Raw genomic sequence first — 24876 nt, 5'->3', positions numbered from 1 at the left:
GAGAACCAGGAGCGGCCGCACGGGGCGGGAGAACCAGGAGCGGCTGCGATGCGGCCGCACGGGGCGGAGAACCAGGAGCGGCCCGCACGGGGCGGGAGAACCAGGAGCGGCTGCGATGCGGCCGCACGGGGCGGAGAACCAGGAGCGGCCGCACGGGGCGGAGAACCAGGAGCGGCTGCGATGCGGCCGCACGGGGCGGAGAACCAGGAGCGGCCGCACGGAGCGGAGAACCAGGAGCGGCTGCGATGCGGCCGCACGGGGCGGAGAACCAGGAGCGGCTGCACGGGGCGGAGAACCAGGAGCGGCCGCACGGGGCGGAGAACCAGGAGCGGCTGCACGGGGCGGAGAACCAGGAGCGGCTGCGATGCGGCCGCACGGGGCGGAGAACCAGGAGCGGCCGCACGGGGCGGAGAACCAGGAGCGGCCGCACGGGGCGGAGAACCAGGAGCGGCTGCGATGCGGCCGCACGGGGCGGAGAACCAGGAGCGGCCGCACGGAGCGGAGAACCAGGAGCGGCTGCGATGCGGCCGCACGGGGCGGAGAACCAGGAGCGGCTGCGATGCGGCCGCACGGGGCGGAGAACCAGGAGCGGCTGCGATGCGGCCGCACGGGGCGGAGAACCAGGAGCGGCTGCACGGGGCCGCACGGGGCGGAGAACCAGGAGCGGCCGCACGGAGCGGAGAACCAGGAGCGGCTGCACGGGGCCGCACGGGGCCGGAGAACCAGGAGCGGCTGTGATGCGGCCGCACGGGGCGGAGAACCAGGAGCGGCCGCACGGGGCGGAGAACCAGGAGCGGCTGCACGGGGCCGCACGGGGCCGGAGAACCAGGAGCGGCTGCGATGCGGCCGCACGGGGCGGAGAACCAGGAGCGGCTGCACGGGGCCGCACGGGGCCGGAGAACCAGGAGCGGCTGTGATGCGGCCGCACGGGGCGGAGAACCAGGAGCGGCCGCACGGGGCGGAGAACCAGGAGCGGCAGCACGGGGCCGCACGGGGCCGGAGAACCAGGAGCGGCTGCGATGCGGCCGCACGGGGCGGAGAACCAGGAGCGGCTGCACGGGGCCGCACGGGGCCGGAGAACCAGGAGCGGCTGTGATGCGGCCGCACGGGGCGGAGAACCAGGAGCGGCCGCACGGGGCGGAGAACCAGGAGCGGCTGCGATGCGGCCGCACGGGGCGGAGAACCAGGAGCGGCCGCACGGGGCGGAGAACCAGGAGCGGCTGCGATGCGGCCGCACGGGGCGGAGAACCAGGAGCGGCTGCGATGCGGCCGCACGGGGCGGAGAACCAGGAGCGGCTGCACGGGGCCGCACGGGGCCGGAGAACCAGGAGCGGCTGCGATGCGGCCGCACGGGGCGGAGAACCAGGAGCGGCTGCGATGCGGCCGCACGGGGCGGAGAACCAGGAGCGGCTGCGATGCGGCCGCACGGGGCGGAGAACCAGGAGCGGCTGCACGGGGCCGCACGGGGCCGGAGAACCAGGAGCGGCTGTGATGCGGCCGCACGGGGCGGAGAACCAGGAGCGGCTGTGATGCGGCCGCACGGGGCGGAGAACCAGGAGCGGCTGCACGGGGCCGCACGGGGCGGAGAACCAGGAGCGGCTGCACGGGGCCGCACGGGGCCGGAGAACCAGGAGCGGCCGCACGGGGCGGAGAACCAGGAGCGGCCGCACGGGGCGGAGAACCAGGAGCGGCTGTGATGCGGCCACACGGGGCGGAGAACCAGGAGCGGCTGCGATGCGGCCGCACGGGGCGGAGAACCAGGAGCGGCTGCACGGGGCCGCACGGGGCCGGAGAACCAGGAGCGGCTGCACGGGGCCGCACGGGGCGGAGAACCAGGAGCGGCTGTGATGCGGCCGCACGGGGCGGAGAACCAGGAGCGGCCGCACGGGGCGGAGAACCAGGAGCGGCTGCGGTGCGGCTGCACGGGGCCGGCTGCCGGATAAACGAGGAGACTCCATGCGGCATCACAGAGGCAGCAGCGGTCGGTCTGTGTCTCATCACGTCGGGGGACGGCCGAGGGTGTTGCTAAATTAAAAAAAGTGAATAGCAGGGAAATGATAGAGAAGAATTCCTTGTATATTAAACAGACAAACAAAACCCTGCATAGGACCTGAGACAGAAAGCGGAGCCCAAGACGGAGGTAGAGGTCAGGGAGACCACCCTGACCCCTCCCTGCTTGAAGCCCAGGCTCTCGACTAAGGCCAGACAGCCCCCCAGGCTCCTGACTGCCCCCCACAGCCCTCCACCCCACCCAGCCTCGCTCATTACTGTGGGACGCCCCTGCCAGGCGGGCGCTCTCGGAGCCCCCCAGCCCGCCCCAGCGTGAACTGGACGACGGGTGGGTGTCCGACTCAGGCCGCTCCACCAGCTTCTCCCTCTCCTGAGAGCTCGCCTCGGGCTGTCGGAGCTGAGGCGCTCTCTTCACTCAGGGCTGGGGCGAGAAGAAAAAGAGCGAACGAGTGAGTTCTCTCATTGAGCCACACGCCGTGGCGGAGCCTGGCCACCTGTGTCATCGGGCGGCTCCCGCTGTGCCCGTCAGGACGCCTCTCAGCCGGCAGCGTGGGAGGCAGTGACGAGGAGCCACAGAGCCAGCCCTCGTGCGTGTCCCTAAGGAGGACAAGGAGCAGACACGCCCAGGCTCTGCCGGCTGCTGTTGAAGTGGAAGTCATCGCGGCTGCTCAGGAGGACGTCCCCTCGAGAAGCCTGGCTTTCCCCCCTCACGGAGCCCTGGGGGGTCCCGTCAGCAGTTCTCCCCTCTCCACTGGGGCCACCCGAGTCCCACGAGGTCAAACGGCCTCGATGGCCTCGCTGACCAGGAGCTAGACGGAGGGCGCGGCGTGCAGGACAAGGTAGGCGGTCGACTTCCTTTCGGAGGAAAGGCCAGGAGACCCAGCTCCAGGGCAGGGGAGCACCCCGCGCTCCCCGGCCTGGCCCGAGACCCCTGAGAAAGGAGACTTGGAGGTGGAGGTGAGGGGAAGGTGTGTCTGCAGGGGCCGACCCCAGGACAAGGCCGGCCCAGGTGGCCGACGCGCCTCGAAGTGTCATTTCACGTTGTGGTCTGTTTGTGGTGACGGAAGATTCCGGGCCCCGTCGTGAGACATGCGAGGACCGAGCCCTGGCCGAGGGTGCCAGGCTGGGGGGCACCGAGGTGCCAGCTCCCACCGACAGGCTTTGTTCTATCGGGAGCTCGTGCCGGCCAGCCCCACTGAGCAGGGGGTGGTTCGGAAGCCTGGTCCGTGGTCCAGCCGGCCACATGCCCCCGGGCAGAGTCTGCTGTGACCCCGGAAGCCCCCGATACTCCTCAGAGGAGACGGCACTTGCCCCTGAGGCAGAGAAAAGGCTTCCTCACACCCCCGGGAGGAAAGGTTGTCTCCCAGTGACGTCCTGAGAGCGACAGCCTGGTCTGTCCGTGAGACACAAACGTCAATGCGTGCACGAGGCGGGCAGCACACAGGTCCGGGACCGGCTGTGCTCGGACGCTGCAGCAAGGGAGCCCCAGAGCTGCGGTCAGAGGGGCAGCAGGGGTGGCCTTGGGCTTCCTGTGGAGGGCCAGACCAGCCACGGTGGCCACGGCCAGCCGGGCATCTCAGTCACAGAGCTGATCAGAAAGTGTCCCCTCGGCTCCTGGCAGGCTCCAGGGGGACAGACCGCTCTGATGGCAGCTACGCCACTGCGACCCCCAGAACAGGGGCTGGAGGGCTGGTCTGCCCTGTCGCGGGGACACAGGGGGTCCTCCGTGAGCGTTACAGGGTCACAAGTGTGGACGGGCTCTCCGCTGCGTCCTGCGGGGAGAGGCTCTCGGGGGTGAGTTCTTCCCTGGAGCACACGGGGGAGGGAGCTTTGGAAACCAGGAGGGGGGGTCTCATAGCTGCACTGTGCGCCCGGCTGGGGCCAGGGGGCTCAGGAGGAGTGTGGCACTGTCAGTGAAAAACAGCACAATGTTCAAGGACCGTGGGCTGGGGGTCAGCTGCCCTTGCTTCTGGAATCCCGAGCACGGGTGTGGCTCCACACGGGAAAGTCCAGGTGGGTGAGGTCGGGGAGAAGGAGGTGGATGGGGCGTCCATCTGGAAATGACTGTGTGAGAAACAGCCCTGACTCAGCTTCTCCCTCAGTGACTAGGAGCAAGCAAGAGTGAGAAACAGAACTCAAACTGAGGTGTGCGTGGACACACTTGTGCACACACGTTCCCACACACGCACATATGTACATGCACACACATCTACACACACACGCACATGCACAAGCACACACCCGTGCATGCACAAAACCATGCACGCGCACCCACACACATGCTCGGTCCCAGGCACACACACCCACACGCATGCTCGGTCCCAGGCACGCGCGCCCACACGCGTGCTCGGTCCCAGGCACGCGCGCCCACACGCGTGCTCGGTCCCAGGCACGCGCGCCCACACGCGTGCTCGGTCCCAGGCACGCGCGCCCACACGCGTGCTCGGTCCCAGGCACGCGCGCCCACACGCGTGCTCGGTCCCAGGCACGCGCGCCCACACGCGTGCTCGGTCCCAGGCACGCGCGCCCACACGTGTGCTCGGTCCCAGGCACGTGCACACATTGTCTTTCCTGTCCCTCATCAGTCCTGGGCATGCAGAGTAAGAGGCGTGGTCACGGCGACCCTCCCGATGGCGAGAGAGAAATGACAACAGTTCTCTCGTTGGGAGCACATGGCCCCGAGAAGCAGCCTCCTAACGCAACGCCAACCTCAGCTCCGCAGGCCAGCAGCCCAGCATGCTGCTCAGCCAACGACAACTGCCTCCCTCGGACACCAGGAAGGGGATTCACGGAGTCCGAATCTCACGGAATGTTTCCCCTCTGGGAGCGTTAAGACTCACAGTCAGCCTTTCTCTTGTTTTGGTTGAGTCTTATTGTGCTGCCAGATCCCATATATACATAGAGACATTTACTGCCTGCTGAGTGCAGAGCACAGGGCCCGCGGCCCATCGAGCCCGGGACACCGGCCGCAGAGCCGCCTCACGCGGCAGACGGTTCAGAGCCCTCGCACACGCCTGCTCTCCGTGTGCCCGTGTTTGAGTTTCACGTCGCGCTTTCTGCTGTGCACTCAGGGCCGACGGTCACGGCCCCCAGAGGCCCCGGGTGTCGGGTGCACAGCCGCGGAGGAAGGGTCCCGCTCGGCTCTTAGAAAGTCAGGTGCGGACACAGTGAGAAAAGTTCTTCAAACAGCGTGAAAGCACCGGGCTGGCAAGTCGGACGGGCAGTGCCACCTCCTCCCTGCGTCCCGGTTCCCATGGCGTCCACAGGCGACCAGGGATGACCCGACAGGGAGCACGCGGTGAATTCCCTGTCTGCACCGAGCCCGCAGGTGACCGCTGAGACTCTGGGGACACTGGGAGAACAGGATTTGGCTCGCAGCGCCTGACACAGCCCATGCTCCAGGGAGAGCCCGAGTTCGGAGCGGACCCACGGTCAGGATGCAGAAGGCCCCCGGCAGGTGCACTGAGATTCCCAGAGAGACGGTGGCCACGGAGGTTCTTGGGTTCCACGCCAGTGGGGTGACCTGCCTTGGGCACACTGGCACGCGGCTTAGGGTGTCTGAGCCCAGTCTCGCCGAGGCCCAGTCTCCTGCCGGCCACAGGCTGTCAGCTCAGACCTCTAACTCACCTGTGAGTCACAGTCCTCCCCAGTCTCAGGGACAGCAGCACCTGGCTTCTCCTCACCTGAGCGGAGACCGCCGCCCACCTCGCTCCCGCCTGCCCTCACCTGAGCGGAGACCACTGCCCACCTTGCTCTCGCCTGCCCTCACCTGAGCGGAGACCACTGCCCACCTTGCTCTCGCCTGCCCTCACCTGAGCGGAGACCACCGCCCGCCTCGCTCTCGCCTGCCCTCACCTGAGTGGAGACCACCGCCCACCTCGCTCCTGCCTGCCCTCACCTGAGCGGAGACCACTGCCCACCTTGCTCCCGCCTGCCCTCACCTGAGCGGAGACCACTGCCCACCTCGCTCCCGCCTGCCCTCACCTGAGCGGAGACCACTGCCCACCTCGCTCCCGCCTGCCCTCACCTGAGCGGAGACCACTGCCCACCTTGCTCCCGCCTGCCCTCACCTGAGCGGAGACCACTGCCCACCTCGCTCCCACCTGCCCTGCCCGCTGATCCTCCTTCCTGTCCCCGTCACGGGAAGCACTTCTCGACTCAATGGAACGAGCAGGTGTGTGGTTGCCTTCCAGAGGGAGGGCAGCTGAGACTTGAGGACAGAGAGCGAGGTCCAAGCGTGCTGGCCGGCAGGGAGAGCACCCCATGGCCATGGATGCCAGGCGGCAGGAGGCCCCTGCATCTTTAGCCACACGTTGTCCCCTGTGTCCTGTGCAGAGTAGCACCCTCCCGGCCTGATCCAGACCCTGCCACTCGTCTCGTGGCTCCAGCTCACCCCGGAGAGACAGTCCCGTGGGGGACCCACTCTGGGACGGGGGTCACGACACAGAGACCAGGACAGCAGCACGCTGTGCCCGGAGCACGGCCTGCCTGAGCCCGTGTGGGCGTGCAGGGCAGGGACGAGGAGGGACACGTGAGGTCCGTCCAGAGCGAGGGTGCTGTGAGCTGCGGTGTCGCGTCTCACGCTGGAGGTCTGTGCGCTGGTCGGCGTTTGCTTTGTGAATCGTTGGCTTTGGACCGCGGCCTCAGAGCAGCTGAGGGGGAACCGGTTAGGATGGACACCAGACGCCTAAAAATAGATGGAGTTTAGTGTGATCTTCGGAGTTCTTCATGACAACATTTCCTTGTCAAAGTACATTTCCTTCAAAATCTACACTCTTTTTAAAATCTACGTTCTTTCTAAAAGGGTGGAAATAGCCTGACCAGGCGGTGCAGTGGATAGAGCATCGGACTGGGATGCGGAGGACCCAGGTTCGAGACCCCGAGGTCGCCAGCTTGAGTGCGGGCTCATCTGGTTTGAGCAAAAGCTCACCAGCTTGGACCCAAGGTCGCTGGCTCGAGCAAGGGGTTACTCGGTCTGCTGAAGGCCCGCGGTCAAGGCACATATGAGAAAGCAATCAATGAACAACTAAGGTGTCGCAATGAAGAATTCATGTTTCTCATCTCTCTCCCTTCCTGTCTGTCTGTCCCTCTCTCTGACTCTCTCTGTCTCTCCCACACACACAAAAAAAGGGTGGAAATAGTACGTAGATGCGTCTCATGACCCACATGCATGGGTCCCCTCCTCCTGCAAATTCTCACTGTCCTGTCCAGGGAAGGCTGTGCTATGAGTCTCCCTGCACGTGTATCACATGCCGGTGTGTGTGTGCGTGTACATACATACACGTGTGTGCGTGTGCACGTTCATGGTCATAGCTGCACACACACATGCATGTTTTCTCCCACTGAAACGAGCTCATACTGTTTGTATCCAGAAACCGTGCAATAATTTCCAAGAGAAGTCTTTCGCAAACATCCTCACTTGATCACACCAAGCGCTCTTCCAGTCTGGCTGTCCACTGCGTGCCAGCAAAGTCGTCCCCAGAGTGACGTAGTTCCCGAGGACAGTCATTTACACACAGGTCCGGCCTCCTGTGCCACGATCTAGGTGTTTCCCAAGGGTTTCCCAGGGTCCTACTGACCTGCAGACTGAAAGCGAGCCAGGTGGGCACGTCCGTGGTCTGACAGCACCCAGATCTAAGGAGCCATGTGCCCAACAGTGACTGGGGCAGAGGCCACTGTGCTAGGGGAAGTTAATAGTGACTGGGGCAGAGGCCACCACACTAGGCGAAAGCCCAGCAGGGACTGGGGCAGAGGCCACCACAATAGGCAAAAGCCCAGCAGGGACTGGGACACAGGCCACCACACTAGGCGAGGCCAACAGAGGCTGGGACTACTGGGTTTGGCGGCTGCATTGTAAATGTCACAGTGACTACATCATGGGAGCAAAGGCACAGAGTGGGCTTGGGAGCTTGACCAATGTCACTCCACGTCATGGTGGCTTTACCTGGGCACAAAATCGTGTATTGAAAACCACCCAGAAAATCCCAGCACAATCATCACTTTTGTCGCTCGGCTGGGGCGTCATGGACAAGGTCTCATACGTCCGATTTCTTCAGCTGCCAGCGCTCAGCGGGACCCTTAGGGAAACGAGCTCCCCCCTCCCCCCCCCACTGCCTCACTGAGGGGGTCCCTGAGCTGAGGGGCTGGGACTTCCAGTTTCTGCGGAAAGTCTGCTAGCATCCCTGGGGCTGAGCAGCTGCTGTGGGGGCTGGGGGGCTGTCCCTCCACCTTTGCGAGGATACAGAGGGGGTGTGACCCCAAGGGCACCCCCCCGTTTTCTATGGCGTCGCCTGCTGGATCTGGGGGACAGCACATCTCACCGCCAGAACATGGCGTGATTTCTCTGTCTGCTCGTTCATTTATTGTCTGCTCCCTCCATCTGGCTGGAACCTCTCGGAGAACAGGGGCCCTCGCCCCCCCCCCCCCGTGAGGGCGGTGGCCCCCGCCGAGGATGACACCTGGAACAGGTGCATCCGCCACGAAGTTGTGGGATGACCGTGGAAGCTGGTCCCACATGAGAGGCAGCAGAGGGCTCAGGGGAGAGGGAGGAGGGTTTGCACTTGGAGGACAGAGGGGGGGGTGTGCAGGTGTGCGCGTCAGCTGTCTATGCACGCCCACGTGTGCAACGAGCGGGCCTCCGTCATTGCTCTGAGCGCCCGAGTGGAGAGTGAAGATGTCCCCTCTGACCCAGTGCTAAGTGGATGTGATGGGGGCAGGGAATTCGCGAGTTTAAATTTTAGCTTGAGGAATGGCGGCTTTGGTTATGGCCAGTGGGCTTAATGGTCAGTTCAAATAGAGACTTTGTTCTGGGAACCAGGGCACCGGAACGGGCCGCTGGGACTTCAGGAGGTCTGTGAGCGACTCACCCGTGTGCCCCGGGGGTCTGCAAGCGAAGCCTCCGTGCCCCAGGGATGCAACTCCGCCCGCTATGATCCAGTTGACTTTGACTGCGACCTGCGTGACTTTCCCTGGGAACCCCCAAACCCTTAAGCTGCCATTTCTGCCCCTTACGGAGAGCCTGGCAGGGGACAGGGGGGAGAGGTGATTTGGGGATGCAGCCCCCTCTCCCTGATCGCCGGCCATCTGAGTAAAGCACCCATGAGGATTCGATCCTCGCCTCTACTTACTGGCTGAACTGGTGACAGGCAGCCCAGACTTCCATATGTCCAGGGACAGAGGGGTGAGGGGAGGACCCCAGCTCCTGTGGGCCGGGGTCCCCCGGGTTCCCGCAGTAGAGGGTGTCGGCACACTCAGGCTGCTCAAGCGTCCCAGGAGGGAATGAAGGCTGAGGGCCCCAGGGCAAGGGGGACCCTGAATCTCTCACAGCTTGGAGGGCCCCACGATTCATTAGAGCAGGGGTCGGGTACACAGAAACTGGCCCCACGATTCATCTTTTTGGCTGAGAGAGCCATGAACGCCACATATTTTAAAATGTAATTCCGTGAGAGCCATACAACAACCCGTGTACATTACGCATTATCCAATAAAAATTTGATGTTGTCCCAGAGGACAGCTGTGATTGGCTCCAGCCACCCGCAACCATGAACATGAGTGGTAGGAAACGAATGGATTGTAATACATGAGAATATTTTCTATTTTTAATGTTATTTTTTTTTAATTAAAGATTTGTCTGCGAGCCAGATGCAGCCATCAAAAGAGCCACATCTGGCTCGTGAGCCATAGGTTCCCGACCCCTGCCTTAGATCGCGCCAGGTGAACGTGCTTAGACTATTTCACCGTCTGGGCCCTGCTGCAGGTGAGGTGCCCTGGGTGGGTGGGGGGCTCTGCCCCCACTGGCCCACAGACACCCCTGTTCCCCTGGCTCTGTGCCACGGGTCAGGGTCCAGAGGGACCCCCACTTGGTACCCGGGTCTGTGTCACCGGGCTCACGGTCACAGAAGTCCGTCTCAACAAGGGGACCACGGGCTCCCCGGCCACTGCACGGCTGTAACAGCTTCTCCAGCCAGAGGCGTGCTAAGGAGCGTGCTTAACAATAAAGACCAAGCAGATGTGTTTCCTAAAGGCAAGAATCTCTGACGTCGGCCACGATCCACCCCACTCCCTTTCTAGGCATTTTCAGCTTCACGTGCAGGAAAGTGCATTTGGTGGTGTTAACTTAAAGTGCCTCCTTAGAAAAGAGAAAGCCATTGGTTACACTTCCCTTAAATTGGAGCAGTTTTTTTCTCTTCTTTAAAACTAAACGGTTTCTGAGCGAGAAGGGGACTCACGCCAGTTCCCGGCGCATTGGTGACCTCTGCGGTAGCGAGACAGAGACTCCGAGTGGCCGGAGTCCTCCCCGCGCCATCCAGCGTCCTGCGGGTCTCTGCTCCCTGCCGCTGGGCCTTTCTCTGCGGCGTCCCCAGAATGAGGGCGCAGGTGGGTCTACGAATCACCCTTTCCCCGCAGAGTGACACGGTTCAGTGTCCACTTCCAGGCACTGGAGTCGGTTTCCTCGTGCTGCCCAGACGGTGCCACGAGGCTCCCCCTGCCGAGTGTTGCCACCATGGGCTCCGAGTCCTGCCTCCCTGACCCCAGTGAGACAGGAATTACTGGCTTCAGAGGACTTTGGAAACGCTCGTCCACGTCAAGTTTCATTAACAACTGGAAGAAATACATTCTTTTGCTTCCTTATCAGCTGTGAGTCATCCAAGAAGGTAGCCACTGGACACAGGTGGACGCTTACATTGAAAATGTAATTAATGAAAGTCAACGGCGGTCCTGTCTTCAGTCCCGCAGTTTCCCTGGGCTAGCCACGTCTCGGGGGCCCGTAGCGCCCTAACGGGAGGGACCTCTGTGAGGACGGTGCAGAAAGTCCTCTCGGACACCTGACACGCAGCCTCTCCAAGCCCCTCTGAGGGTCAGCGCCCCGTCTGGGAGTGACTCCCGGAGTCCGCCTGCAAACAACAGGAAACGCGGCGACCGTGGAGTGCGCAGTCCCCCGGGGCGCTGTCTTTCCGTGGCCGGCAGGGTGGTGAAGTCACACAGTCTTCAAGGCATGAACACTTTGACCCCTAGCTCTTATAACCCTGCTACCGCTCAGAAGCTGACCTGTAGGTCTGGACGCCGAGGTGTACACTTTGTTCTCTGTTGGTCAAATAAGTTTGTAAGGCCCTGGCCGGTTGGCTCAGTGGTAGAGCGTCGGCCTGGCGTGCGGGGGACCCAGGTTCGATTCCTGGCCAGGGCACACAGGAGAAGCGCCCATCTGCTTCTCCACCCCTCCCCCCCTCCTTCCTCTCTGTCTCTCTCTTCCCCTCCCGCAGCCTAGGCTCCATTGGAGCAAAGATGTCCCAGGCGCTGGGGATGGCTCCTTGGCCTCTGCCCCAGGCTCTGGTCGCGACAGAGCATCGCCCCAGAGGGGCAGAGCATTGCCCACTGGTGGGCGTGCCGGGTGGATCCCGGTCGGGTGCATGTGGGAGTCTGTCTGACTGTCTCTCCCCGTTTCCAGCTTCAGAAAAATACAAAAAAAAAAAAAGTTTGTAAATATGATATATGTTTGCTTGCTTATAGTTTGCATTGGGTGTGGGGGACAGGCTGTAAGCAGGCAGGGTGGTTATAGCCTAAGGCTTAGTTTTAAGACTAAGCTTTTCCCCACACTCTTGACTGATTGCATGATGTGGGGTGGTGCACTCTCATGAGGAATCCCATTATGCTTCAGATAAGTGACTTTGTATCAGAGACTTCCTTGTTTGTATATTGGATTAAAGGTTTTGATTTCTACACTATAAAGTGGGGCAGACCAGGAGCTTGCTCTCTCTCTGGGTTCCTGCTATCACCATTGCAGGGGCCTCCCTGACCCCTTGTCCTCCATGGGAAAAACAGGTTTTCTGCTTTTCCCTTGTATTCCCCTGTGGCTTGCCTGTCTTGGTGAGACACCAACACACAGAATGGCCCACCATCCTCCGACTCCGCCATTTCTTTACCATCTGCCCAAATCCAGTGGGAACCTGCATGTGAATGGCCACAAGGGCGGCTCCTGGTCTTACGTTCTCATTTAAGACTGAAGTTCACATCACGTCCCGCACGGCTGACAGCGCCGCTTGACGCGGACGGTGCCATGCTACGCGCGCGTGGTGGCGTGCACGGGCCGTGTGACGCGACGTGGAGTTCTGTTCTGTCGTGTGAAGTCACCACTCTGCTGTAAGGACCGGTCGCTACCAGAAATGAATATGGAACAGGGGCCGGGGCCAATCCGCTGGGGCGTCCTGATCTTCGGCCGGCCCGTCGGAAAGTGGCTCTGGTGGGTGGCGGCCAGCTCGCCGGGTAGCCCTGGAGTGCCGGCGGCTTCGGGGAGAGTCGGCACTAAGTCCCGGCAAGCTTGAGGATGAACCCTCTGCCTCACAGGGGCAAAGGAGACTTCCTGGTGCGGGCTGACTCCTGGGGCGGGTCCCGCCCCTGCAGGGAGCTACGGCCTGCCCGTCCGCGGAGGGTGGACCCTGCCCAGCGGCCCGATGGACAGGAGTCTGAGGAACGTGCTGGTGGTCTCCCTCGGGTTTCTGCTTCTCTTCACCGCCTACGGAGGTCTGCAGAATCTGCAGGTAAGCGTGCACACCTGTCCTGCGATCTGGGCCTCTGAGAACCCCTGTGGTCTGCCCCTAAACCCTCAGCAGGGCTCTGGTTCTGACAGGCAGCCCCGGGGCGGGGTGGAGGGGTGGGGGGCGGATCTCAGGTGCAGCCCAGCCGGATTGCACAAGGGCGGGGCGGGCCTGCATCTGACCCTCGGACCTGGCAGCAGGTCTGGGTTAGTGACTTGATAAGATACTCCCTGCCTCTGGCTGGTGTCAAGGAGATGCGGGAGGAATCGCTGTGAATTCTCCGTGTGTGGTCAGGGGTCCCGGTGGGAATGGATCAGGTCTTCCGGACCGTGTGGGTTCCGAGTTGCTTTGCACAAAAGTGTGACCTGGACAAGGCGGTGTGGGACTGACCCCCTGTGGCACCCTCTCCTCCCCGGGTCTCTCTAAAGGGTGGGGGGTTGCATTTAAGTCTGATCTTGAACTGTGACTGGACCCTCGGGGAGTGGTAAGGGCAGCTCCCCTGGGGGCAAGCCTCCCACCACGGGGTCAGGCTCCTCAGGAAGCTACGGCTGTGGACCTGACCTCTGCACGTGGACGCTGGGGGGGAGAGCACAGGGCAGGGGGGCGGTCAGAGGCTGCTGGGGGCGCGGCTCTCAGGCTCTGACTGTGGGCCCGGCCCCCTGGGGACCTCGCTCAGGACACGGAGTGACAGCAGTGTGGGCGCAGCAGTGTAGCCCCAGGGTGGGGGGAGCACCCCGCTAACATCCAGTCGGACCCTCGGGAGTGGAAGCACCCGCTGTCCTGGTGCGGTCCCCTCTGCCTCGGGGGACGGGAGAGCTCAGAGGGCCAGACCTCTGACCAGCCTGGAACTGTCCCCCCCGCCCACCACCCGAGCCCCAACCCCGCCTCTTTCCTGGCCCCCAACCCAGGCTGAGGAAACACATTAGGCTTCAGCTAAATAACGTGAGGATACGGACAGAAGTGACCTCTCTGGTCATTCAGATCTCACCCTGGACGTCCCTTCCTTCTCCCCCTCCCCTGCGCCCCCGGACGGACGCAAGTCTGGGAGAGGCGTGTTGACCTCCCGCTGGACTCTCCGTGAGCTTGGGGGTCCGATCCGGCATCCCAGCCTGGAGTCCGGCCTCCTCGGGTCTGGTCCAGCCGCCCCAGCACAGCCACACAGAGGCAGACGTGTCCCTTGCTGTCTGTCCTCTCGGGACAAGCCCCATGCGTCTCGGGACGCATCCCCTGCAAAGCGTCCCCTCGTCTGCACGTCCCACCCTTCCCCAGGCCCCCTCCTCACCCTCCTGAGCTCACGTGGCCTTGCGTCCCGCTAGGAAAGCCTTCCTGACTCCACGGGGCTGACCTGAGTGACCCCCGAGCCGGTGGCTGCTGTTGCCGACACCTGTCGGCTCCTGTCATCGTCCCTGAACCGCTGCCCTGGCCCCTCGGTCCTGGACTCCCATCCCCTTCCTGACCTTTTCCCCTCTGTCCACCTTCTCCCTCTTCTTCCTCTTCCCCTCGCCCTCCACGCCCGCCTCCCCTCCCTGCCTCCGACAAGTGAGAGGCAGTGGAGAAAGCCTGGTCCGGTTTCTTATCTGCCTAGTGGTCACTTCTCACGAGGCTAGTCTAGGCACTCAGCTGAAAAAGTGACAAAAATACGAAGAATGTGAGTTCGCTTACACATGTGACAGGGAGCCTTGCTCTCTGCCTCTGACCCCACACACGTCTCCCCTGCGGGGCCGGACACACCCTCCCTCTGGAGCCTCGGGGTCCCCGGGTGACGGACCACAGCTGTCACGAGCGCAGGAGGCCTCTCAGGCCAGCACTGCCACCACCTCGCTGTCCCTCCTGGGGTCTCTAGAAGCAGTTTTCTCCCCCCACTCCCACCTCCAGCCGGAGGAGAGCCCGCCTCCCGCCCGGGCTGGAGCACCCGGGGGCTGCAGGTGAGCCGAGCCCTGCCCGCCGGCCTGGGCCCCTCTGAGTGGGCGGCTCTGTCTCCGCAGAGCAGCCTGTACCGCGAGGAGGGCCTGGGCGTGACGGTGCTGAGCGCCCTGTACGGCGCGGTGCTCCTGTCCTCCATGCTGCTGCCGCCGCTGCTCATCAGGACCCTGGGCTGCAAGTGGACCATCGTTGCCTCCATGGCCTGCTACGTGACCTTCTCCCTGGGCAACTTCTACGCCAGCTGGTACAGCCCGCAGGGCGCGGCCCCGGGCGCCGGGGCCTCCCTCGGGGACAGCGGCGGGCGCTGAGAGCTGGGCTTCCGCGCAGGACACCGGCCTGGCTCTGTCCCCTCCCCTGTCCCTCTGCTCCGATTCCGGCCCTGACCTTTCCTAAGGCCCGGGTGGGTGGGCCTCCCTCTCGGTCCCAGGAATGACCAAGAGAACCTAAAATGTCCAGGGAGGGTTTCAGGGGGACTTAGCAGGGAGACTGGTGGCTCAAATACTGTCCCCTCATCCTTCACACAGACAGTGGACACAGCAGGGCCGTAGCCAGTGCCCGGCTCACCCGATCCGAGCTCTACTCTCTCCCTGAAGGAAAGGGACCCTCTGGGACCATGCTCTAAGCCCATGGGCCACACGCCCTGGTCCCAGGTGCACCCACCAAGCCTTCCTTTGAGGGGCACCCGCTTGTCATCGGGACGTACTGCTGATTACGAGGGCTTGGCAGTCTGCTTCCTGCTGTCACCACGGAGCTTTCCTACGAACCCTCACTGAGGGTGGCAGAGGTCCTCAGCCCACCCCGCCCCCTCACTGCGGTCACACGCAGAGCGGCCAGGAGCACCGAGGTCCGCCCGCTCTTATTTGTAATCCCGGCTCCTGCTGCTGCGGCCTTCAAACGCGAGGGAGTCCCTGCCTCTGCTTTTCCTTCTTGCAAAGGGAGTGAACTCGGACCAGGGAAGGCGCTGGCCTTGGTCAGTGATCGCTTCTCGTGGTGGCTAGGAGGGGACACACCCACCGGTCTAGCCAGCCCGTGAACAGAACAAGGCTTCCCGGGGGCCAGGCATCAGGGCCCCGCCCCTACCCCCACCCCCCTCCCCCGCCCCCACCCCCACTCCCCCGCCCCCACTCCCCCGCCCCCACTCCCCCGCCCCCGTCCCCACTCCTCGGTCCCCACTCCCCCCGCCCCCACTCCCTCCCGCCCCCACCCCCACTCCTCGGTCCCCACTCCCCCGCCCCCACTTCCGCCGGCAGAGGGGAGTCTGGAGAGAGGACCACGGCCCTCACCCCGTGTCCCGCCGCACAGGTACACGCTGATCCCCACCTCCGTCCTGCTGGGCCTGGGGGCGGCCCCGCTCTGGTCGGCTCACTGCACCTACCTCACCGTCACCGGGAACGCCCACGCGGAGAAGGCCGGCAAACGCGGCCAGGACGTGGTGAACCAGTATTTTGGGATCTTCTTCCTCATTTTCCAGTCGTCCGGCGTCTGGGGAAACCTGATCTCGTCCCTGGTGTTTGGCCAGACGCCCACGCAAGGTAAAAGGAGATGGGGGCTCCGGGGAGACCCCCGGGAGGGCCCCCGATCCCAGGCGCGCGCCTGAGGCCCTAAGCACGGGATTCTCCACCTGCCTGTGGCTCAGCCTCCCCTGGTTCCCGGTTCCGGAACTGGGTGGCTGGGCCTGACGGGTCCCCATGGAGTCCGACCCTCCCCTCTGCTGGGGGAGTGGAGGCCCCCGCCAGTGACACTCGGGTCTACGGGGTCAACCCTATGCTCTCAGATTGTCCGAGGACAGGCTGGAGGGCCGTATTTTTTCCCACTGAATTCACCACAGTTTGAAATGTTACACCTAAGACCATTGATTGCTTAGCTGATTGGAAACCTGACTTTTTTTTTTTTTAAAGATTTTATTTATTGATTTTACAGGTAGAAGAGGGGGCGGGGACTGAGAAAGGTCAACTCGTAGTTGTTTCGCTTTAGTTGTTCATTGATTGTTGTCGTGTGAGCCTTGACCGGGCAAGCCCAGGGTTTCGAATGGCGACCTCAGCATCCCAGGTCGAGGCTTTATCCACTGCGCCGCCCACAGGGCAGGCTGAAATCTGACTAACGCACCTGCCCAGACCTGCGCGCAAAGCGGCACCCTGTTATAGGTCTGCACCCTTTGATGTCTGAGGATTTAAACTGAGGACGGAGGACGTGAGTCTCTTTAATTCTCACAGGAAACCTTTGTCGATGGGGGAGGTCCTCACTCTCCTGAGTGTCACAGGACACCTTCTAGCTCCTCGCTCTGGTCCTCGTCTGCTGTCCCGCATAGAAGACGGGCAGTAACCGGCCCGTGGTCGTGGGGCCGGCCCGGTGAGTCAAACCAGCCATCTGGACGCCCAGCCTAGAAGGCATTCATTCGTTCTTGATTAATTTTTAAAAGTTGAAGATTTTCATTTATGTCAGGAAAGTAATGTAACAAATAACCAACATTTAGCCTGCCCAGGCAGTGGTGCCTGGATAGAGCATTGTCCTGGATCAAAAACGCAGAGGACTCAGGTTCAAAACCCTGAGGTCACCAGCTTAAACACGGGCTCATCCAGCTTGAGTGTGGGGTCATAGACACAACCTCATGGTCTCTGGCTTGAGCTCAAAGGTTGTGGCTTGAAGTCCAAGGTTGCTAGTTTGAGCAAGGGGTCACTCGCTCTGCTGGAGCCCCTTGGTCAAGGCACATATGAGAAGCAATCAGTGAACAACTAAGGTGCCTCAAGGAAGAATTGATGCTTCTCATCTCTCTCCCTTCCTGTCTGTCTGTCCCTAGCTGTCCTTCTTTCTATCTCTTGCAAAAAAAAAAAAAAAAAAAAGAGTAACCAACATTTATTGCACATTTGTCTAGTCTGTCCTAAAATCAAGAGCACAGACATGTGCCTTACGGGAAATGTGTTTGACACTTGGTCAAACAAGCCGTGTCTGGGGACATGGAGCCGCCGTGACCCTGCTCTGGCTGTGTCCACCCTCCTCTCCACTGGGCACTCTCGCTCCCCGTGGCCTGTCTCCCATCAGATCACCCGGGTCCTCAGGCCCCCTGTCCCCTGGGCACTCTCACTCCCCGTGGCCTGTCTCCCATCAGATCACCCGGGTCCTCAGGCCCCCTGTCCCCTGGGCACTCTCGCTCCCCGTGGCCTGTCTCTCGCTCCCCGTGGCCTGTCTCCCATCAGGTCACCCGGGTCCTCAGGCCCCCTGTCCCCTGGGCACTCTCACTCCCCGTGGCCTGTCTCCCATCACACCACCCGTGTCCTCAGGCCCCCTGTCCCCTGCCCCCTCCTCAGATGCCGTCCCAGAGGAGCATCTCCTGTCCTGTGGGGCCAGTGACTGCCTGATGGCCACGGCACCCGCCAACAGCACCCAGCGCCCCGCCCAGGAGCTGATCTACACCCTGCTGGGCATCTACACAGGTCTGTGCTCAGCCACTCTGGGCGAGCCTCGCCGAGAGCAAACCCCAGCTCCTTCCTGTGCCGAAAAAGACCACCTCCCCAGAGTCCACGTAACCCCCCCGCGCCTGCGAAGCCCCACACGGTGCGTCCAGCTGTGGCTGGCTCTCAGGCTTCTGTGTGAAAGCAGGTACAGCCGGCCAGGGCTCAAATGCCCGTGATGACCGGTCGTCACGCCTCCACACGGCCCAACACGGTCGTCACTCGCCACGCGTGCTTATTGAAACTCCACTGAACCAAATCAAAATGCTCTTTCTAAGTCACAAGAGCCACATCCCCAGGGCTGCATGGCCTCCCTGGGCTGATGGCCGCCGTATTGGACAGCACACGGGAGACACGGTCCTGGGGGGGGGGGGCCCTCTGTCCAATGACCCTGGGAGTCCAAAATCTCTATAGGGTGGACCCTCCCTCTGAGGCCTGTGTTTGAGGGGCTCCTGTTGTAAGGCTGGTGTGGGCACAGTTCCCTCCTGCGTCCGTCACCCTGGGTCCTCGGGTCCTCGGGGCACTCGGTCACTGGTCACAGGGCAGCGCAAGGCACCCAGACTCCGGCGCCCGTGACAGGTGGTTTCCCAAGGGAGGGTCACGGTCATGATGGTTCTTATCCTTAGAAGCTCGTCTCTACGGAAACCAGTTCTGTGAAGGACCTTCTAAATGACCCGTTCCTACGTCACAGGTGTAACCCCACTGCGAAGGGGCTGCCTTTGACAGGTTTTGCTTGTTGTTACAGTTTTGGAGGGAACTTAAAATCTGTTGTTGGTCGTTCTTGACTTTGAAATTCGTGAGGGTCGTGGAAGGTGTGCTTCTTAAGAGTGAAGGGGGTGCTGTGTGTGGAGTTGGAGGGACCGTGTCCCGCGGGTCTCCGGGGAATGGGAGGTTAAGGCCATGGGCGCACTGTCCCAGGGTGTCCGAGGAGTGATGACCAGCCGTGCCCAGGGCTCTGCCCAGCTTGTCTCCACACCGAGGTCGTGGCTGCTGAGAGCGTGGCGGTGGCAGGCTCACTTCCCAGGCAGAGTGGGGTGTCGGCATAACCGGGAAGCGTGGAAGGACAGGGGACCCCGGGAGGGATGACAGATACGGGTGGGGTAGAGCGAGGGGAGAGGGGAGGGAGGAGAGAGCAGAGAGCAGAGGCTCAGGCGTGGCTGGGACTGGGGTGCGGGGGAGGGTGGGCCACACACCCCGAGGCTGAAGGAGGAGCTTGTTCCTTTTGGGAAGTGTCCAGCCTGACGGGCCGGCCGGCAGAACGGGTGCATCCACTCGGCACCAGAGAGCAGGCGTGCAGGTGGGAAGATCGTGTAGGTGGTGGCTGCAATCTCGGGAGCAGAGGAGGCTCTTAGGGAGGCGGTGAGATGTTGCGGGAAGAAGTGGGTGGAGCTCGGGACCCCGGGTGACCACACGCAGGGCTGACACTGCCACCGAGCCCACCGGGCGGGGCCAGAGAGTTTCCTTGCAAAGAGCCAGACAGCAAATATCCAGGCTTGAGGAACCCTATGGTCTCCATTCCCTGCTGTGTTTGCCACGGAGCAGAAGACCCGGACGATGTGTCCGCCACAGTTGTGGCTCCGTGCCGGCCATGCTTTATTTATAGAAGCAGGCAGACCGCCGGCCTTGGCCCCGGACTGCGGTCTGTCGACCCTGTCCCCAAGGGACAGCTCAGGCCATGGGACCAGGCACCGTGCGCGTCTGCGGGCTCTCAGCGTGCGTCCCCGGGGAGAGGGGGGGGGCGCCTTCACAGCCCCTTGGCGCGTTCCACCCACTTCCCTGTTCAGAGAATCCGCAGCCCCCGGGGGCTCAGGTCCGAAGTTCACGTGAGACAGTTAACGCCCACGGAGCCCGGAGGAAGTGTCTCCTACTATTTGATTCCTGGCTTTCTTGCAGGGTTTTGTAAGTCTCTTTCCTTGAAGCAAGGCCATGTTACTGTAAAGACAAAAAAGAAGAAGAGAGAAGAAAGGAGAAAAACGGGCTATAAAGGCAGAGAGCACGGCCTCCCTGGAGGGACCACTGGGTTGCAGGGCCCTGTCTGCCCCTCAGGCTCCTCAGAGCGCAGCCCACGCCTGTGCGACTCCAGCCGTTTCCCGGTGCACGACCCTCGCAGGGGCCGGGGTCCCGGGGCCGCTCGGGACACACACGTACTTCCCAGTAGACACGTGGCCCCACCCCTCAGAGGCTCCTGGGTGCCACCTGTCCATGGGGGTGGCAGGGGGAGGTTAGTGTCCTAGCAGGACGCTCAAAATACCCAAGGGGGGACCGCGGAGGGGGAACCGTGCCCGCTTAGTGGACCACGGACATGCCTTTCCCACGGGACTGCACACACCAGGGGATGCCCGGTGCCCAGGTGTGGTGCCAGCTTGGCGGTTTGGGGGGCACTAGCTCTGCAGGCTATCACAGAAGCCTTATTAACTTATTGAGTTTTACCAGGATATGAGGGCAAACGGGTCCTAGCTCCAGAAATAAAGCTGAGAAATAAAATTCGTGCTTCTCGGGGTGGAAACGTATTGACAACAGGTTTCCGAGATGAGTGAGTGTGAGGACTGGTTTTACCGTGTCTGCAAACAACGCAGACGAGGGCCGTCTGTGAGTCTCACGATGGGTTTCAGGGGTTTCAGCAATGCCCAGCGGCCGCCCGGGCGGAGTGACCGTTCCCGGCAGCTGTACGAGGAGGGAGAGGCGATCAGGTTGGCGAGAGGAAGCAGAGAGATAAAGTAATCCACATCTGCTCTAAAAGATGACCAGCCCCCGCCCTGAGGTTGGCCGTCGCCCCTGGAGGAGGAGGAAGGGGACAGTGTCACTGTTCCCTAACAGCAGCCTCTGCCCTGTGCTCTCCTCCCAGGGAGCGGCATCCTGGCCATCCTGCTGGTGGCCCTGTTCCTCGAACCCCTCAGAGAGGACCTGCTGGAAAGGGAGGGAGAGACGCCATCGGTCCGGTCCACCTTACTGCAGACCTTCAAGCTTCTCAGAGACAAACGCCTGCGTCTCCTCGTCCTGCTGCCGATGTATAGCGGGTTCCAGCAGGCCTTCCTGGCGGGCGAATACACCAGGGTAGGTAGCACCCGGCGGGGGGCGGGTGACGCGTGGGTGGGGCCCGGCGGGGTGACCACAAGACAGTGCAGCCTGGTGGGCAGTGGCGCGAGGGAAGGTGAGAGACATTTCTGTAACTTACTAGGAGATACCCCCGTAGAGAAGGGAGGGTGAGAGACATTTCTATAACTTACTAGGAGATACCCCCGTAGAGAAGGGAGGGTGAGAGACATTTCTATAACTTACTAGGAGATACCCCCGTAGAGAAGGGAGGGTGAGAGACATTTCTATAACTTACTAGGAGATACCCCCGTAGAGAAGGGAGGGTGAGAGACATTTCTATAACTTACTAGGAGATACCCCCGTAGAGAAGGGAAGGTGAGAGACATTTCTATAACTTACTAGGAGATACCCCCGTAGAGAAGGGAAGGTGAGAGACATTTCTATAACTTACTAAGAGAAACCCCCATAGAGAAGACTTTACTTCTATAGCAGGTTTACGTGCACGGCACAGCAGTTGCCCACACCCTCCTGCCCCCCACCCCCAGACCCCCCACCAGAGGGAGCGTTGGTGGCCATCGTGAAGCTGCCCCCACACGTTAGAACCCCCTGAGTCCTCATTCTCCATGAGGGTCACTCTTGGTGTTGGACGCTCTGTGGGTTTTCGCAGAGGTGCAGTGACGTGTACCCACATTACAGTGTCAGACAGGACATGTCACCCACATTACAGTGTCAGACGGGACGTGTCACTGCCCTGAAATCCCCTGAGCCCTCCTGTTTACAGCTGTCCCATCGGCCGAGTAGGACACGGTCAGCCCCGCCAGGAGCAGCTTCCTTCGACCCCATATCACTGCTCCCTGTGCCACCAAAGGCGTCCTGACGCCCGCCCGCCCACTGTGCTCGCTCTCACCGTGGGACGGGCTTTTCCTACAAGGGTCGGCGCCGTCCCGCACGGGGAGGTGGAAAGCCCGGGCGGAGGCCTCTCCGGCCAGCTCAGCCGGACAGCCGCCCCCGGGCAGCCGCCCCCGGGCGGGACGCGTTTCGGCGCGAGGAGGCGTGCGACCCGGCTCTGCGTTCTTCCCCCCTCAGTCCTACGCCACCTGCTCCCTGGGCATCCACTTCGTGGGCTACGTGATGATCTGCTTCTCGGCCACCAACGCGCTGTGCTCCCTGCTGTACGGGAAGGCGTCTCAGTACACGGGCAGGATCGCGCTCTACGCCTTCGGTAGGTGGGCACCGGCCGGGTTCCCGCCAGGAACGCCCCTCGGGCGCCGGCTCTGTCGGGCTGGCGCTGTGGCTGAGCTGTGAGCGGGGACCCTGAGGCAGCAGAGTGGGGAGGGTGGGGGGGGCACTGGCCCACCCGCCCTCTGGTCACGGGTAAGGCGGGGAGTCGGGCGTGTCTCCTGTGGGATGTGCCCTGTGTCCACCTGATCTTCCAAAGCTGACCACCCCTCTGCTAGACACACACCCTCCTCTCTCTCTCTCTCTCTCTCTCTCTCTGTCTCTCTCTCTCTCTCTCTCAGGAAGGGAAGGAAGAGGGTCCAGGGACAATGTGAGTGATGAGAAATCAGGGTGTTAACAGCACGGTCACCCGCTGCCCAGTGGAGGGCTAAGGGTCTCTGTCCACGAAGCCAACCAGGGCCAAGCGATTAGCATATTCTCTTCCCTCTCATGCTGACCCCCCAGTCAAACCGCCCTACGGAGTAGGCACTGCCCACTCTGCGGATGAGGAACAGAGAAGTGTAGTAGCTTCCCTGAGGGCACACAGCCTCAGGGCGGCCGGTACCCACCCCCACGTTCCACGTGGTCAGTGGCGTTGGGAGGGTCGTGAGCCGCTCTGTGGCTGCATCCAGAGGCACGCTGTCAGCAGAAATAAATACAGCCCATGAGGATAAAGTTAGGAGGGCTGAGGTCGAGGGTTCTGCTGCCCCCTCCCCGTCCGGAAGGCCAGCTTCCACGGTGGGCACGGGTCTCCCGTTGCCCCAATGAGAAGCCCTTCTCTCTCGTTATGCCTGAACCCGCATCACTGGGGGCGTCTCTGCCCGGGCACGACAAGGTTTTCCTCTGTGAGCCGCCACCCCACTGCCCCGCCGGGCGGCGAGCGAGACCAGGGGTCAGCAGGGCTGCGGTCACACTCGGCAGGGTGCACGCGCGCCCCGCACTCTGCTGTCGGACCCGCCTGCAGAAACCCCGCTGCAGAGCTCGCAGGAAACACTGCCCCCCGCGGGAAGCGAGGGCCGGGAGGTGCTCCCTGTGGCCGGAGCTCCCTGTGGCCGGAGCTCCCTGTGGCCCGAGCTCCCTGTGGCCCGAGCTCCCTGTGGCCGGAGCTCCGCTGAGGGGTGGTGCTCCCCCCTCTGCCCGTGCAGGGGCGGTCACCCACCTGTCTTGCATCGTCGCCCTCTTGCTGTGGAAACCAAAGCCGGACCAGCTGGCCGTGTTCTTCGTGTTTTCTGGCCTCTGGGGCATGGCGGACGCCGTCTGGCAGACGCAGAACAATGGTGAGTGCCCGGGCCCCGCGTCGGGGCAGCTGGGGGGACAGGGTGTGGGGAGGCCCTGCCGCTCAGAGCCCCGCGGAGAGGCGCCCCGGCAGGGAGGGCAGGGCGGGGACCCACACGGGACGGGAGGGTCCCGCTCCGTGCCGGGGGTGTGAGGGGTTCTCTGAGCATTCACTCACATCCACGATGCGACAGAGATCCGCCCGCGTGCCCAGTCCCTTCCTGAGGACGCTCCTCGCTTGCCGAGCGGTGGGCTGTGCCCCTGCGTGCGGGGGCGGGGCATGGGAGACAGACCCTCGGGTGCTCTCGTTGAGTGGGAGGTGGAGGTGTAACTTCTGCAGTAGAGCAGCTCACAGGTTCCTATGGCGACGTCCCCCTCAGATCAGGGTGTGTGTGTGTGGAAGGGGCGGGGGTTAGTGTCCTGGGAGAACCGGGAGGGGGGTCCGGCTTCATCCTGGAGGTCACCTGAGTCAGGTCCTGGTTGAGGTGGTCCAGGCGGAGCTGTGGTGCTGGAGGACGCTGTCTGTCTGTCTGTCTGGGACACCACACACCAGGGGCTCGTGAACAGTGGACGTGTACTCCTCACAGTTCCGAGTCTGCGAGCTCACGGTCGAGGCTGCCGTAGATTCTGGTCTGGTGAGAGCCCACTGCCCGGTTCACAGACGACCTCACGTTGCAGATGGGTAGGGAGTTCTGGGGTCCCCTTCATGTGGACAGTGATGCCACCCTGGGGCCCCCGCCCTCAGGACCTCGTCACCTCCCACAGGCCCCTTTCCGGCACCATCGCACTGGGGACGCTGTGTTCCCGCCACGGCGAACGGGGAACACAGAGGGACGGGCGGGGTGGGGGTGCGGGAGGGGGCGAGGCGGAGAGGCTGAGGACACGGGGTGACACGCTCAGCTGTGCGAGGGACAGGTCTGCCGGGGGGACCCCACACAGACAACACGCACCTGGGGGCAGCGCCGTGCGTCCAGGGCAAGGGAGGTGGGGGGAGGGGGAGTTAGCGCTGAGGGCAGTGAGTCGGCCAGTGACGGGCGCTCCTGGGAGCCTGGGGACCTGACTCACGGATGGAGGTGGCAGGTCTTTGCTCCAAATGGGACAGAGAGAGGGCTCCGGTGGGGGGGGGGGCACAGCACGGAGGGTGGTGGGTTCTCACGCCTATCACTGATGACGGCCACTTTCCGTTTCAGAGTTGAGGGTTCTGATGAGAAGGTGGCGGAAAGAGCCAGGAGAGGGGGCGGAGAAGATGGGGGGACCGAGGAGGGAATCGTGGGAGCAGGTGCGGATGGACGGAAGGGTGGGGGGGGGTTTCTCTTGACCCGGTGGGGGGTCGGGGGAGGAAGCTGGAGTAACAGCACATGGGGACTCGGGCGTCATGAGGACGGGGTGAGGGATGGTCGTGCCTGATATGCGCGATTTTTTTCAAGGAGTCA

At 62.8% G+C, this 24876-nt stretch overlaps 1 protein-coding gene across 2 annotated transcripts in view; it reads left to right on the top strand.

The window, feature by feature from the left end:
• Window positions 1-2711: 2711 nt before the first annotated feature.
• UNC93A (unc-93 homolog A) overlaps window positions 2712-24876 on the top strand; it is a 32999-nt gene continuing 10834 nt past the window's right edge. For both annotated transcript variants that reach the window (XR_010727637.1, XM_066247723.1), the window contains exons 1-8: window positions 2712-2849; window positions 12409-12545; window positions 14528-14709; window positions 15768-15997; window positions 17771-17896; window positions 20760-20968; window positions 22037-22172; window positions 23314-23445. Coding sequence is in view for 1 of the 2 variants with exons in the window: in XM_066247723.1 (XP_066103820.1) it covers window positions 12459-12545; window positions 14528-14709; window positions 15768-15997; window positions 17771-17896; window positions 20760-20968; window positions 22037-22172; window positions 23314-23445 (1102 nt within the window). In the remaining variant the exon portion in view is untranslated. The remainder of the gene's footprint in view (window positions 2850-12408; window positions 12546-14527; window positions 14710-15767; window positions 15998-17770; window positions 17897-20759; window positions 20969-22036; window positions 22173-23313; window positions 23446-24876) is intronic.

Source organism: Saccopteryx bilineata, chromosome 12 (assembly GCF_036850765.1).
Source record: "Saccopteryx bilineata isolate mSacBil1 chromosome 12, mSacBil1_pri_phased_curated, whole genome shotgun sequence".
NCBI lineage: Eukaryota > Metazoa > Chordata > Mammalia > Chiroptera > Emballonuridae > Saccopteryx > Saccopteryx bilineata.
Note: the sequence above shows the minus strand (reverse complement) of the source record. Positions and strands in the feature narration are given on the sequence as shown.